Here is a 14973-nt window from a genome sequence, read left to right on the forward strand (position 1 = left end):
GGCAGGCACGGTCATTAGTATGGGATTGACAGCGTCATTTCAGCCCAACCTGATGTCTACCCACAAGATCAGTTGGAGACTCATGGTTAACCCATGTATGTGGCTTGTGTTGTGTAAAGGGTTTAAGGTTGTACTCCTACATTTTAAACAAGGCTTACTCTCTGCCAGTGCCAGAGGATCCACCTCACATTTCTCCATGGTGGTTTCCTCCCTGCCTGCCTGCCTGCCTGCCTGCCTGCCTGCCTTGCTGTCACAGACATGAGGTGCTGTGTGCGGAAGCAAGAAGAAAGAGTGGGAAAATATTGTACTTGTGTTGTTTTGCCAGAAGCAAGCGCAGCACTGACACTAGTCGCTCGCTTTTATTTTTCACTGCAGCCTGTGATCTGCCAGAATATATCCCCATCTACCTCACCATCGCAATGGGAAATAAGAAGGGGTTTTTAGTGATGTCCTTATGCTCCCTAAGGCATGGCATCAGTCACTCCCATTTAACATAAATTGCTTGTTGGTGACCGACCATCATGTGATTGATCCCTCCTCCTCCATTTAACCTCCCTCCTCCATCCGGTTTTACATTTATAAAGGTTCTTTGTTATTAGCCTCTTGTCATGAGGAAAACCGTCATTCAACCTGAAAGATGGAATGAAATGAGTTAAAGAAATGATCTGTCTCCTTCCCAGACTGACCTGGTTATTCAGATAACTTTTAGATTAGATTTAGAAGTTGTGAATTTCCTTTGTATCTGACCAAGTTTCTGCCTTCTTCAAGCATTTGATGAGGGACATTCTGTAAAGATGCTTATGCAGTTACACTACCCTTTTAGGTTTTGAAATGAAATGCTGGAAGTTTAGATGGTATGGGGCCAAAACTTATGAGTGGTGAAACAGGAACAATTAATTGATTTTATCTTTTCTCATTGGCACCAAGGCATTCATTGCCATTTCTGGAGCAAGTCACAAAATAAAAACATGGTGTCTGAGGCCTTTGGGGATGTACATAAAAGTAGCTTAAATTGAAATGGCAGTAAATTCTTTGCCTCTTGGTAGGATAGAGGCCACAGCACAGAAGGGGAGCCTGAGGGTTAGGTGTGTGTGTGTGTGTGTGTGTGAGACTGGAAGCCAGCTAGTCTAGTCACCCAGTTGAGACAAACACAACTCCAGCCCATCCCTATGGGGGTGTGGTGGGAATATTGCCCAGATTCATGGATCAGTCAGTGATTGTGCACACTGTGTCTGGTACAATCTCCCAGCTTCTTAATGCACTACCATTTCTATGACGCCTTATTTATAATACATTTCTAAATAACAGCTTTGTTTTTTTGGCTTTTTCTTAATGTAAATGTTTTTTTATGGATTCCAGTGTCCTAATATTGAATAAGATTTGGTATTCCATTGTTGTTTAATGTAAAAATAACACTACTGTATGTGCAATGTTAGGACAGACACATAGGCCACCCTCTCTGGGAAGTTTATGTATCCATGAAGCTAACCACGGCGCTGTGTTGACACAGAAATGACAGTTCAGATTACAGAGGGGAGCACACAAAAGCCCCCACTGTTATGCCAGTCCTATATCTGTGTGTGCGCGTGTGCGTGCGCATGTATGCCTGTGTGTGTCTGTGTGCGTGCGTGTGTGTGTGTTTGCGGGCACTATTCACACTGAACTGAGTGTGCGCCCTCCGGAGCTAGACCTGATATCTAAAAGCCTGCTGCCAACAGGGACGTGAAATGAGCATTCCTGTGCCCTCTGAGTGCTTGTGCTCTCTGAAGAGGCATTAAGTGTCACATCTGGACCCGACGTGCTGATGTAATTCTCTGCTGCTAACTGGGTTAATGAAGATTGACCTTGTAATGAAATGCAGTGTCATTCTGTACAGTGGAAAAAATAAAATAAAATTAAAGAATTTCGCACCCTGTTTTTTTTTTAATATAAAAATAGTCCATAGTCCCAGAGAGCAAAGAACAGGACCCTTATCAATTAGCCCTGAGGCGTTCTGCTCGAACATCTCCATTAAGGTAAACCTGATATAATGTCTCACCCTGGCAGCTTCATTTCAATATAATGGCTTTTTTCATGAGCATCTGACCTTGACTTCACCTTTTAGGTTGATGTGTGTATCGTGTCTTATAGTATACAGTATATCATTGCCGTGTGTGTGTGGCCTTGGGGTATACTCTCGTCTCAGCTCTATTGTGAGAATTACTCGCCCTGCAGATCTGACCATTAATTAGTGAGCCAGTACTGTTCCTGCTGAGAGGAAGCTGTGTGGGTCCCTGTGCTGGGCTGTGGGGAGCAGGATCAAAAGCTCATGAGAGGACGGGGAGATTGGATTAACATCATTGTTCCTTTTCGGAGATCATCACCCTCCTGCCCATTCTTCACTCTCATAAATTATTGACCAGGCTCTTTGGCAGGAACTTGGCTTTGTTAGTTCTGTGGTTGGACAGTGAAACTGCAGCTTGATATCTATGTCTATGCACCTGGTGTGGTTATCAGCAGTCATTTCTATGTCATAGACTGAAGTGGCCATTTGAAAGTAACGCCCACTGTAGGTGTCTTTGGAAAGAAGAAAAATGCCAGAAATGTTTTGAAAAGTATATTTAGATATCAGTCACAGCTATGTGAAAAGAATGTGGGTGCAATAGTCCAGATTCTCACTCTGGGATGGAATGCATACTGTGGTACTCCCCCCTGAATGCCTAATTTGTTCCTGTTTGTTGCACTGTGTCAGCTGCTGGGAGGGAGGGTCCCAACTAACTGAAGTGCCTGGCAACTGTAACCAAGGGGCAGGGATAGCTTTGCTCGGTCACTGGGCTGTGCACACTCACTGGTAGTGCAGAGAGGGGGAGTAGTTGTGTGTGTGTGCGTGTGTGTGTGTGTGAGAGAGAATAAATTTGGGAAGGGGTCGCAGTGAATGAGCAGCAGCAGGAGGAGGGAGGGAGGGATCCAGGGATAGAGAGCTTTTAATAATTTTTGAAAAGAAAATCCATTCCATTTTTAGCACCAGGCAGAGGGAAGATGGGAGGGGAGCTGTGAGAAAAGAATGATGGGGAGTCATGCAGTAGAGGAGAGGGAGACAGGACCTCAGGTGCAGCCACAAGCAGAGGGCGGGGAGAGGGAGAGCGGGAGGGAGGGAGGGAGGGAGGGAGTGGGAAAGAAGGAGGGAGTGGGAGAGATTCAGAGAGAGAGGCAGTAGTGTACGGCAGTCGCAGCATCGCTTTCTCACTGCATGGATGGTGAGGGGCTGCTCCTCTCTGCTTGCATTTTCAGCAACAGCTTTCATTTACTGTTTTCTGTTTGTCTTTTCGAAAAGCTGCAGTTCCCTCTAGTCCACTGGTATTACAGACAGATTTTTACAAATGACTGTGAGGGCATCAGTTATGCTTATGATTTTAGTACCGGTGTCCGGCATGGGCTGATTGGATTTGTATTTGAGCTTGCAGAGGAAGAGTTTGAGAAAGCAGCACAGGGACCAAGGCACTCCTCTCTTACACCACTGGAGTCTTCAGTTTGTGTTTGTTTTTTGCCTTTGTTGCTGGCCATGGTCTGGATAAAGAGACCCACTGAGATGACCAGAGAAATTGAAGTCAAAACAGGACACTTGTAAGAAAGCGGATTTGCCACCAGAACCTGATGGACGTAAGAGAACAGTTCTCTCTCTCTCTCTCTTGAAGCCAGTAGTGGTTAAGTGGTTGCTTATGACATTCATTTTTTATTTTTTTTTGTCTTTTTTTTTGTATCGGGGGCTAAGAAACTGGCATTGGGGGCAAAGAACACAAACAAGTTTTGTATGTTTGTGAGCAGCCAGACGGGAGGTTGCAGATTCTCCACAGAGGCTGGCTTTCAGGCAGGATTTGAAAGGGGAGACTCTTCAGATAAGCGCTGTGGTGCTGACGCGGCGTTTCATCCCGCCACTTTCCATTCACCCGGCCGGCTGAAAGACCACACAGATGAGGTGGTGACTCCACGAGCCATTTCCTGCCACCACCCCCTTCCCCCAGGAATATGACCTGTTTTCTCCTGTCTTCTTCTGATGTGCCCAAGCGGAGTTCATGAAAAGCAAATGGATTGGGAGTAAGCAGACCAAAGCCTCCGCTGTGGCACTCATAATATGATCTCAGAAATTGTTGATCCATTCAGGTTCAGCCGCTCCGTTTTGCTTCACCGGCTGGAGACCCAGTAAACACGGTAGCTGCTGCGGAGTGGGAGCTTTGAGACACACACACACACACACACACACACACACACACACACACACACACACACACACACAGTACAGTACACACACACACACACACACACACACACACACACACACAGCACACACATAGTGCTCTCTGTTTGTTTAGTGTGTGTCTGTGTTTTGATATGGACAAAAGAGAGCACACGGGGTGTACAGACAGTGATCACGTTTGGGGGGTAAAAAGACACAGTGTATGAAAACTACAAATCCAGGGATCGATATCAGTTAATGTATTTTGTTGCAACTGTAAACTTTATCATCATTAAGTACAGAAGCCAGATGTTCTTAAAAGCATAAACTTGAAACCATAACACTTTTTTAATTTCATTTCCAGTGTTCCGTTTGAGACATTAAGTGATGTTTTTAGTCTCTACTAAGCATATTACCCTCTTAGAAGTATGTTCTGATTGCCTTGCTGGGTTTTGTCCAGTGTAGGTCCGCGTCAGTGAAATAGTGTTTTTTTTCTAGACTCGGTCCCTCTCTGCCTACTCTTTGTGCTGACGGCTGACTGGCCCTGCTGGGCTGCCCTTGCGAGGTCGAGCACAGCTCTCCGAGAGCAGCAGCAGCAGCAGCATTCATTAGGATCTGATGGAACTGCAGCGTGACAGGAGCAGTGATGGGAACCCTGGATAGGCGGGGGCCACTAGAGACACATGACTCTTCCCTGTGATGGCCATCTTTACTGATCTTCACTGGACTCTAGCAGTGATTTTTGTTTTTGGAGGAAATATATTTCTACCAACAGTCAGCCACACACCCCACATAGCTTCCAAGCATGACCAACTGTAAGGGTCAAGGTGCTCCACCATTCTCCTCCTTCATTTCTTTTTTGTCTGCCTCTGAGCCCTGCATTGATTTTTGTTACTGTTCAATTGATTGAGCCCCAGCTATGTGAGTGAGGGAGAGGATTGAGCTGTTTGCTAAAGAAGATTACCTGACAAGGCCAGACCTTTCTCCAGTTACTCGCTCATCTATACAAACTGTGTGTGAGTGTTTGTGTGTGTGTGTGTCTGGCACAGCACAAACCCAGTCAGCCTCTTGGGGCAGGACAAGGCCAACCTCTACAACAATGAACCAGTCGGGGCTTGTCGAACTGGCGCCCACTGAAAATGGCAGCATTGTCAGAGCCGTTGGTATCAGCCTGAACCACTCATGTCCATTGGGATGGGGTCTGAGCGAGGGCGCAGAGGCCTGTGTTTTAGAAACTGCCGTCATCGTGCTGCTGACTGTTCTCATCATTGCTGGCAACCTTACGGTCATCTTCGTGTTCCACTGTGCGCCACTGCTGCACCACTACACCACAAGCTACTTCATTCAGACCATGGCCTATGCGGACCTGTTGGTGGGGCTGAGCTGCTTGGTGCCCACCCTCTCCCTGCTGCACCACCCCACAGGGGTTCAGGAGCCCATCACCTGTCAGGTGTTCAGCTACGTCATCTCTGTGCTCAAGAGTGTCTCCATGGCGTGTCTGGCGGGCATCAGTGTGGACAGGTACCTTGCCATTACCAAGCCACTGTCCTACAACCAGCTTGTGACGCCATGTCGGCTCCGTGGCTGCATTGCGCTCATATGGCTTTACTCCTGCGCCGTTTTTCTGCCCTCTTTCTTTGGCTGGGGTAAGCCGGGTTACCACGGAGACATCTTTGAGTGGTGCGCCCAAGCGTGGCCCACCACTGCGCTCTTCACGGGCTTTGTAGTGTGCCTCCTCTATGCCCCTGCTGCCCTGGTAGTCTGCTTCACCTACTTCCACATCTTCCGCATTTGCCAGCAGCACAACCGGGAGATAAATGAGCGGCGCGCACGCTTCCCCAGCCAGGAGATGGAGGCGGGTGGAGAGGGCGGAGACAGCGGGAGCAGAGGGCACCACACTGGGCACGGACCGGACAGACGCTATGCTATGGTTCTCTTTAGAATCACAAGTGTCTTCTATGCACTCTGGCTACCCTACATCATCTACTTTCTCCTGGAGAGTTCACATGTGCTGGACAGCCCAGCTCTTTCGTTTATCACCACCTGGCTCGCCATTAGCAACAGCTTCTGTAACTGCGTCATCTATAGCCTCTCCAACAGCGTGTTCCGCCTGGGCATGCGTCGCCTGTCACAAACACTGTGCTCCTTTAGCCGCTGTGCAGATGATGGAAAGGACTTTGGAGAACCCAAACCGAGGAAGAGAGCCAACTCCTGCTCCATCTGAGAGCCATTGGGATCTGTATGAATATGGAGCAATCCCCAATGTAGGAGTCTTTAAAGTGAAGGAGGGTAGTTAAAGTTATGGTCATTACAGCTGCTCCAAAGAAGTCGAGTTCATGCTCTAAGGATGTGTTGGAAATTGTCAGTGTCTACAAAATCCATACCTGATCTTAACTCTGGTTTTGTATGAAGCACATTTTGTTGTTCGTGATGTCAAGAAAAGTGAAGCCACATGCATGGGACAAAATTACCTTTTTTTCTGCTCTACAGAAGCAAGGGACCATGACTAGTTGGACAAGTGATGATTTCAGTCTCTCTACAGTACACAGGATTCTAGAAAAAAAACAAGGGAAGGTCATGCACTTTGGCTCAGGCCCAAACTAAAAAAACTTTTAGCTCTTTGACAATTTCTGTCCCAAAATTGATGACACAGGTAGGATTAATGCATGCAGATATGAAGGCCTTGCTTTGTTTGCTCTGTGCAGCGGAACTGTTGGATTTGTGACCTTCCCCAGCGTTCTATTACTGCTACTTTGAGATTGCTGCTCCAGCCTTGTGCTGGGGGGTACCAGTGCAGCTTATGTTTATAGCCTTGCCCAGCTTTGTGTCCACATTACTGGTCAGTATCATTCCCTCTCGCAGGATTTTGTAGCAGATGCACATGTACAGATCTCCTGCATATGTACAGATCTAGCAGTGGTAGGGGTGCATGTTTAGAAAAGCTGGCAAACCGTTCAAAACTGTTCAGAATTTCTTTTGAGAAAATATCTGTTTGGATTTGTCAGATAGAGCCCTTACAGTCTTTATATTCCTGTGTTTCAAATCATCCTGTGTTTTAAGTGATGGATCACAATCATGAGAGCATAACTGATAGATAGAATGACTCCTTTGAGACAGCAAGTTTGTTGTTCCTTGGATATGCTGCCTGTGGATTCTTGTTCCGTCAATGTAGGTGATGCGACAAACACACAGATCTCTTTTTTTTTTACATCGCCTGTAATTACAGTTCTGAGCTCACCCACCCTATACTGTCTCATCTTGTAAGCCCTCAACAGTTTGTTATGGAATCCATTTTCCCCCAGTCTGTGAGTCAGTATCATACAAATAAGCAGACTTAGTCCTGCTTTGTCAAACTGGCTTTTTTTTCACGTATTCCGTAACAGGAAATCCTCTGTTGGCTGTTGGCTTTGCATTGCAGTTAGATCTGTATTTTGGATATGTGCCTAACATGATTTTAGTGCTACTTCCTGTTTTGTGTCTATGAAGCATCATGCATTTTATTGTGGCATCACTGGCATGGCAATTTTTCTGTTTGTTTGTCAACCCAGCCACGGATTTAAGCGATGTCATTGGCTGGCCTCAGACCAGTGGTGATGCCTCTCAGAAGCCTCTTGACAGAGGGCTTTCATGTGAACTCACAAGAATGGGTTTCTTATGTGCTTTAAAGTGCTTTTTAAATGTATTTTTCCTATGTGTTATTTCTTATCAAAGTCATTATTTTGTTAAAAAAACAACACATTTGATTTCTATTCTGTGGAAGAACTAATGATACAAAAGGAATCTCTAATCTAAAAATGATTAGAGGATAGGAAATTCAAACTAGTTTCCTTGTACAGATAAAAATGTGTTACCTCTTTGTTTCAAGAAAATTAACACCTTGACAATGCTTCAGGTTTTATAATAGTGATCTAATGACCGTTTGAGTGCTTGTCAAATAAGTTGTACATTACAATCAGTTAACCAAGGTCTCACATTCCATTCATTCACTGGTGAGTTTGTGAAACCTTGTAGAATAGGATATCTTATTTAAGTACACTGTGGTCCTCGCTACGTTTGTGGATGTGTTTCATGAAACATTTCCACCAAAGAAAAATATAGAAAAAATAACGGCGAAAACTGATTAGGTGAAGTGCAAAAGAAGCAAAGTGCATTTATTACAATATCTTTTTTATGTCCTAAAAATAAAAAAAGATCAATTATGTGTACTATTTATTTATTTTACTGTTTTTAAAATGGATATGGTATTTGTGAAATAGGAGTACATTTGTGGACCTGTGCTCACTTTGCTGTACAGCCAATGTATGTTCTAACGGAAACAATCTTACACAATCTCTGTCAATGATGGCACATTCCTGTGTGTAAACTGAACTAGACTGCTGCTGTAACTGTAGAGTAAGCTGTCCTTTTGACTAGGATGCAAAACAATAAATTACACAGTATATATTTTTTTATTTCTGAGATTTTGTGAAAAGTAATGGTTATTGCTGTTGCTGCCAATACAATAAAAGTGAACAACTGGAATGTCAAGACCATATCTACTTCTTACCTTGGAACTAGACAATGTAATCGATGGAAACAATCTTGTAATGCTAGTATGTATAATACTCATGTGCTAGGCCTACATTAGTTAAAAGCAGAGAGAGTTTTGATTGGTTGCATTCAGCTATACATGGGGCGGTGGTAGTGTAGGGGCTAAGGAGCTGGGAAAAAGTTGTGGGTTCAATTTCCGGTTTACATTGTTGTGGCCTTGGGCAAGTTGCTCTGAAGACTATGTAACCCCTTGTAATATAGACTAGTTCACATATGTACAATAAGTCACTTTGGACAACAATGTCTGCTAAATGAATAAATGTAAAAAAAAACATGTTAAGTAACACATGAGCTCTGATCTGTTCTAAAATGGGTATTTGTTCACAAAGATGGCTCGTGGATCGGATGGGTAGCAGGTCAGCTGAATGATTCTTTAAAAGGCACATTGAGGTCAGCATGTTAGGATGATAATGTAATCAGCTGGTTAAGGCTCTGAGAGCTGAGTGGCCTGTATATCTACCCCAGCCCTACAGGCTAAGAGGTTATGCATCATGGTCCTCAGTCACACACACACACACACACACACACACACACACACACACACACACACACACACACACACACACACACACACACACACGCACCCGCACCCACAGCGGGATCTGTTCTGTGTGGCTGGATTTTAAAAAGGTTAATAATATCCTCAGAAGGCATATGAAATGTGTTCTTTCAGAGAGAAATGAAACAAAGTGACCTTTCTGAAATCTAATGAGGCCCATCAACTGGTCACCATGATCACGGGAGGTTGCGAACCCTGATTATGCATACATAATACATGAACTCTCCCGGCCAACCTTGGATGTCATGAACTCTTTCCTTAAAGATAGCGTCTTAGTAGATCTTCTGCCCTTCTTTACCACTCTTTTGTTGCGGCCAAACTTCATTAAAATGAAGACCTGCAGTTATTGGTAGTAAATCAGGTGAGCTCATGTATGAACAAAGGCAGGAGATTCTCTGGGTCATTCACTTGAGCAAGTTGTCCTGTCATTGATGTATTTATCTAGCCTGACAAGCCAGACTCACGTTAAAATGTAGGGTCTGGGCACTCAACGTTGGCAGTGCTCAGTCCGAGGGAAGGGATAATCGGTTGTCTTTCAAATTCCCTCTGCACGCAATAGGACAGCGCTATGAGTCCCATGCGTTTTCCCACCAGCGGAGTTGGCTAGTTCAAACTTTTGCCAACTTAAAAAAAAGCTTAACTCGTGTCACACTGTTCGCCAACAGCAACATCCATACATGCAGACTACATGACATCAATAGCTTGCCATCACATTAATTAGAAATGTTACCTTGTATCATAGCTTGTGAGTGGCTATCATACTAGCAAACCCATTTACCTTTTTAATATTAAACTTAATATGTTATCAGGCAAGGAATCAGTAAACAATCTTTGATATCAGAAAAGATAGTGGTCTTTACTATTTATGAAATGTTTTGTAAATGTTTCCTTTCACGGATATTCTCAGTGTTTTTCCATACTACCATATTGGCTCGAATATATGACAAGTTTTTTTTTCTCAAAATGTGTCGGAAAAAGTGGGGTCGTCTTATGTAAGAAAAACGTACTGACGGAATGCCCATTACCAGAGCAGCCATACATCTGAAGGCTTTTAAGATCGCTAAAGAGCTAAACACACCCACCGACTTCAAAACTAGCCTTAATGATGCGTCGCAATGGACTGTCATTGGGTCGCAGAAGTCTTGCCCAGCGCTTGTCCTTAGACTTCGAGGAAAGCGGTAGCCTATGTGATCAACTTAAGGACAACTCACTCACACCACTTGGATCAGATGGACAATGCTGATCAAACGCCAGTGTTTTTTGACATGACAACACCTGCCAGTGTTGAAACTGCTTGTTTCAAGACTGTACAGTTAGATGTGTATGGTTAATGCAGTTATTGATGGAGGCTATGTTTCATTACTTTTGTAATTGGTAGCCTATACCATAGTTTATCTTTTGCACTTTTATGGCATTATATAAAAAAAAAAAAAAGTAATTCATTAACATAAAACTGTTTCTATTTTATTTTTATTTTTTTCTAAAAAGTCAGTCCTGAAAAGGTGGTCGTCTTTTATTCAGGGTCGTCTTATATTCGGGCCAATACTGTAGTTCCTATGACTTGCAGGAGGGGGGGAATACTACTAAAAAAAACTTTCTTCCAATTGCGCAATCATAAATTGAACCACTGACGGACTCAGAAGTGGGTAGTTTTCTGTAGCACCGCAACAAATTGGCACTTCCACATAAAATCCATCAGAACTGTCAGTGGGAAAGTGGCTAACACTCAGTTGTAGATGCCACCAACGTGCAGATGAATGATGCGTTAGACCAACCAATTCAAGTTAAGGTTAAAGCATCGGTCTTCCAGCCTTATAGGCTCAAACAAATATAGAAATCAGAGAGATGGGAGAGTGCTCTGGCTGTGGAACATGATGACCTAACAGGAAGGACAGTCGGTGGGTAGTTGGAAAATAGCAGGTCCACCTTATAGACCAGACTGGGGATTGTTTATGTTTGTTTTTAGCTGGGGCCTCCCAGGGTGTCTTTCTCAGTATTTGCAGCTCATGTCATGTGTAAAAACTTTGACTGACTGCACCAAAAAAGAATCTCTGCAAAACCTGTCAATCACATATCATTCTGGTGTTTTGGTTACTGATGCTGGAGTTGAAGGTTTTCTTCTTCTCTCCTTGCCTCCCTCTTCTTCTTTATATCCCTCTTGCTGACAGGCTTTCTGGGGTATTTTCAGAATGTATAAAAAGTAGAAAGGAGCTCATTTCTCCCTTGGGCTGGCAGGGTGTCTGATAGTCCACAGAGTTTTCTGCCTACTGCACTATTGGGTTGTGTTTTGCAGGCAGGCAGTCTGTAATAAAGCCTTCAAATCTCAGTCAAAGGAAGTGAAGTAGACACACACACACACACACACACACACACACAAAACGTATACATGCATGCATACACACACACACACACATGCATACACACAAATAAGTATTTTAATATGGGGGCAAAATATGATGCAAAATTGAGAAGGGGGAAAAAAAGCATGCTGTGACAAATTACATTCCTCAGAATGTATGACTGTGTTGACTGTATTCCTCCAATGTATGACTGTGTTGACATGTCATGGCTGTTACACCGGATGTTTTAAATGTTAAGAAATGATAAAAACCTGATATGGATAAGGTGAAATGTGGCATGTAGTTCTTAAGTGTAACAGCTGCCCTTTATATTGCCTTATTACCTAATGCAGAAACCTTATAAAATACATATGGAATATAGTCTTGCTCATAGGAGATTTTTGAATGTTGCTTTTCATGTCTCTTTTTAATCATTCTTAAAACACTTAAATGAATGATGTTTATTACTTATGACTGACTCTCATTTGTGAGTCCACTAATTTAGTTATAGTGAGAAGTCATTTGATGATGATCACAGATTTGATGTAATGACTAAATTTGATATAATGCTTACATACAATTGAGAGGGATAATTGTGTTAAATATGTTCTATTATTAATTAATTATTAATTTCATAACATTTACAGTAAAACTCATGTTAATTATTTAATCCAATTACAGTTGGAGGAAACATTTTGTCCCATGTCTGAAGAATGACTGAAATGCTTGTTTTATCAGAGACACATGGCTAAACAGTAAAAACAAGTTGAGGTGAAACTGGAATGGCTTTTTTGTTCTCTCTTTCCATGCAGGCTATTTTTAGCATAGTGTCAGAAATAAAGGCTGCTAAACGTTAGTACCTCCTTGAATGGTTTCTCTTGGTGACAGGTTTGTTTCTCAGTTACCTGCATTTGTTGGCCGTCAGCCATTTAAACAAAATCACAGATTTCTAGTTTATTCAACACCGCTAATTTTACACATTTAGGGTCATACATGTATATGATACCTGATACTCTTCTCACTGTCAATGGGTAGCAGTGTTTTTTTTTTGTGATGACCCCAAAGAAAGAAACTTAGGACCAGGATTAGTCATACTGTACATTGTGTGGGCTGTTTGAATAGGAAATTCTATGTCTCCCCCCACCGTCCTCTCTCATTGTCTCCTGGCTCTGTGCTGTTAGATATTTGTACTTCCTGCCAGTCCGTCATCCATATTCATGAGTGCAGCCGAGTGGAGCTTACAGTTCGGGCCTGCTGAATATGGATGAAAATCTTCTCAGTGCTGCACCCGTGTCATCAGCTCCGTTCAATATTAATCTGTGCAGCTACACAGCCCCTCAATAACTCTGCTGTCTTCCCCCACACCCTGACCACTGCCTCCGCTTTCCAGAATAGGATATGTAGGAACACCTGCCCCCTCTCTGACTTCTGGTCTTATAAGAGGCCAGCGCTACACACACACATGGAGGAGCGTTTTTGTGCTAGAAATCATGCTCCGTCTCTTCACTGCCTAGGGTGTACATTATCAGACCACCTACACTCATTTGACATGTTCAGGGGATGGAATCCCATAGTAGTAGAGGTCCTGGGTAAGATTTGTATGCACTTTATTTAGTGGAGAATATCTCTGTTATAGACTAATATGACCCCATTGAACAACGTGGGATGTGTGCCAAAATCTGTACCCGGGACGAATGACAGATGACACTGGGACTTTTTTCCCCTTTATAGATATCCCCATACATTTCTACCAGATTAATCTTCATATTAAGAGAAATACTTTTTGTATTACACTTTGCCTAAAAAATAAAATAATGCAAATGAAGCAATATCTCATTAAATATGCGTACCCTTGAAGCTACTTTCTGAGGTGATCACAATGTTCACAGTGACTATAATTATAAGGTCTTAGAAGAGTGTAAGCATTCTGATTTGATATAAAGAAAATGGCTAAAAAACAGTCAACCTAATACATACAACTAAAAACTTAAAAGCTTACATTTCCTGTTCTAAATATTGTGGTCATCACGCCATCACCTCCAACTTTTTTTTCTCCAACAAAAGTTTACTTGGCAGCCACAGTGACCTAAGGTCATAGCAGAGCACATGGCTGTAAAGCAAGATGACTTGTGAGATCACAAAAAGTAAGGAAATCTACTCTTTATTCTCCGTGTTGGCATGTCTTCTTACGTGTCATTACCATGAGTTGTAGTTTTGTGTATTTAAATAATTATAATGAATTTGTATCAGTTTTATATTTAATTTGATGTGTATTGTAGCTAGGTAGCTGCTAGTGTTTGTTTTTTTGCAAAATGGGGACAATTTCATCACCAGATTGTCTCAGACAAGTTGATGAAGTTACAATGTCTTCATGTCATGAAGTTATTCCTCACAAAGAACAGATAAGTTGGTACATACCAATTACTCATATTTGAAACCTTATTTTACAAAACAACTTATGGATCTACAGTACAGAGAGAACAACTTATGGATCTACAGTACATCACTGACACTGTCATCAGGTGACACAGATGTCTTTGTGTACATAACAATTGTTCTGGCTCATCCGCAACTCAGGAGTGAAAAGATCAATATTACCACTTCATGAAATCTGCATAACGCTGGGAGACGAGCTCACACAGTGGCTCCCAGCACTACATGTGCTGACTGGGTGCGATACAAGCAGCAAAATATCAACCAAACTTGCAGCTCTGAACACTGTCCACAACTCTTTTCTGATTCTCAATGTCAACTGTCCACAGCTAACAGAGTGCAACACAAATGGCAGAAATATTCTTGGTCAAATGTCTCAAACCATCAACGGACATGGAGAAATTTGATGACCTGCACATTGCTGTGTTCGATAGTAATGCCCTTAAGATGGACTTTGAGAGGGCCGCTTGCACCTCAACTAATGTAAGAAAACATATACAAAGAGCCTATTCAACAGCAGCTTTGGGTCCAAACACCATTTACAGTACAGACACAACCTTGATCTTAAATGCAGATGCGTATGGTTTTGTAAGAAAGGGCAGTTTATTAGTCCCTGAGATTGTAATCTCAAAACCTGAAGGTTTACCAGATCCCTACTCGTGTGGCCAGTGTACACACAAGAATGGGTGTCCCTGTCGGGTAGCTGGTATCCGTTGTTGCAAGTACTGCAAATGCAAGGGAGGCAGGCTAGTTGTAAAAATCCTATCACTGAATGAGGTCTCATCATCATCCCCATACCTGGACTCTGTTGTGAAAGTTTTACCTTGCAACACAGGGAA

The 14973-nt window shown here is 42.9% G+C and overlaps 2 protein-coding genes across 6 annotated transcripts in view; both read left to right on the forward strand.

Annotated features, from left to right (window-relative positions):
• rabgap1l (RAB GTPase activating protein 1-like) overlaps positions 1-14973 on the forward strand; it is an 88677-nt gene that overhangs the window by 28483 nt on the left and 45221 nt on the right. The window lies entirely within an intron of this gene.
• Positions 3222-8740, forward strand: gpr52 (G protein-coupled receptor 52). The gene is made up of 2 exons (XM_048253246.1): positions 3222-4074; positions 4712-8740. The coding sequence occupies exon 2, from the start codon at positions 5313-5315 to the stop codon at positions 6435-6437; it is 1125 nt and encodes a 374-aa protein (XP_048109203.1). The 5' UTR covers positions 3222-4074; positions 4712-5312; the 3' UTR covers positions 6438-8740.

This window comes from Alosa alosa, chromosome 9, assembly GCF_017589495.1.
Source record: "Alosa alosa isolate M-15738 ecotype Scorff River chromosome 9, AALO_Geno_1.1, whole genome shotgun sequence".
Lineage (NCBI taxonomy): Eukaryota > Metazoa > Chordata > Actinopteri > Clupeiformes > Clupeidae > Alosa > Alosa alosa.

Excerpts from the sequence above, each read along its gene's own strand:
- gpr52 (XM_048253246.1), top strand. The coding sequence starts at position 5,313 with ATGAACCAGTCGGGGCTTGTCGAACTGGCGCCCACTGAAAATGGCAGC.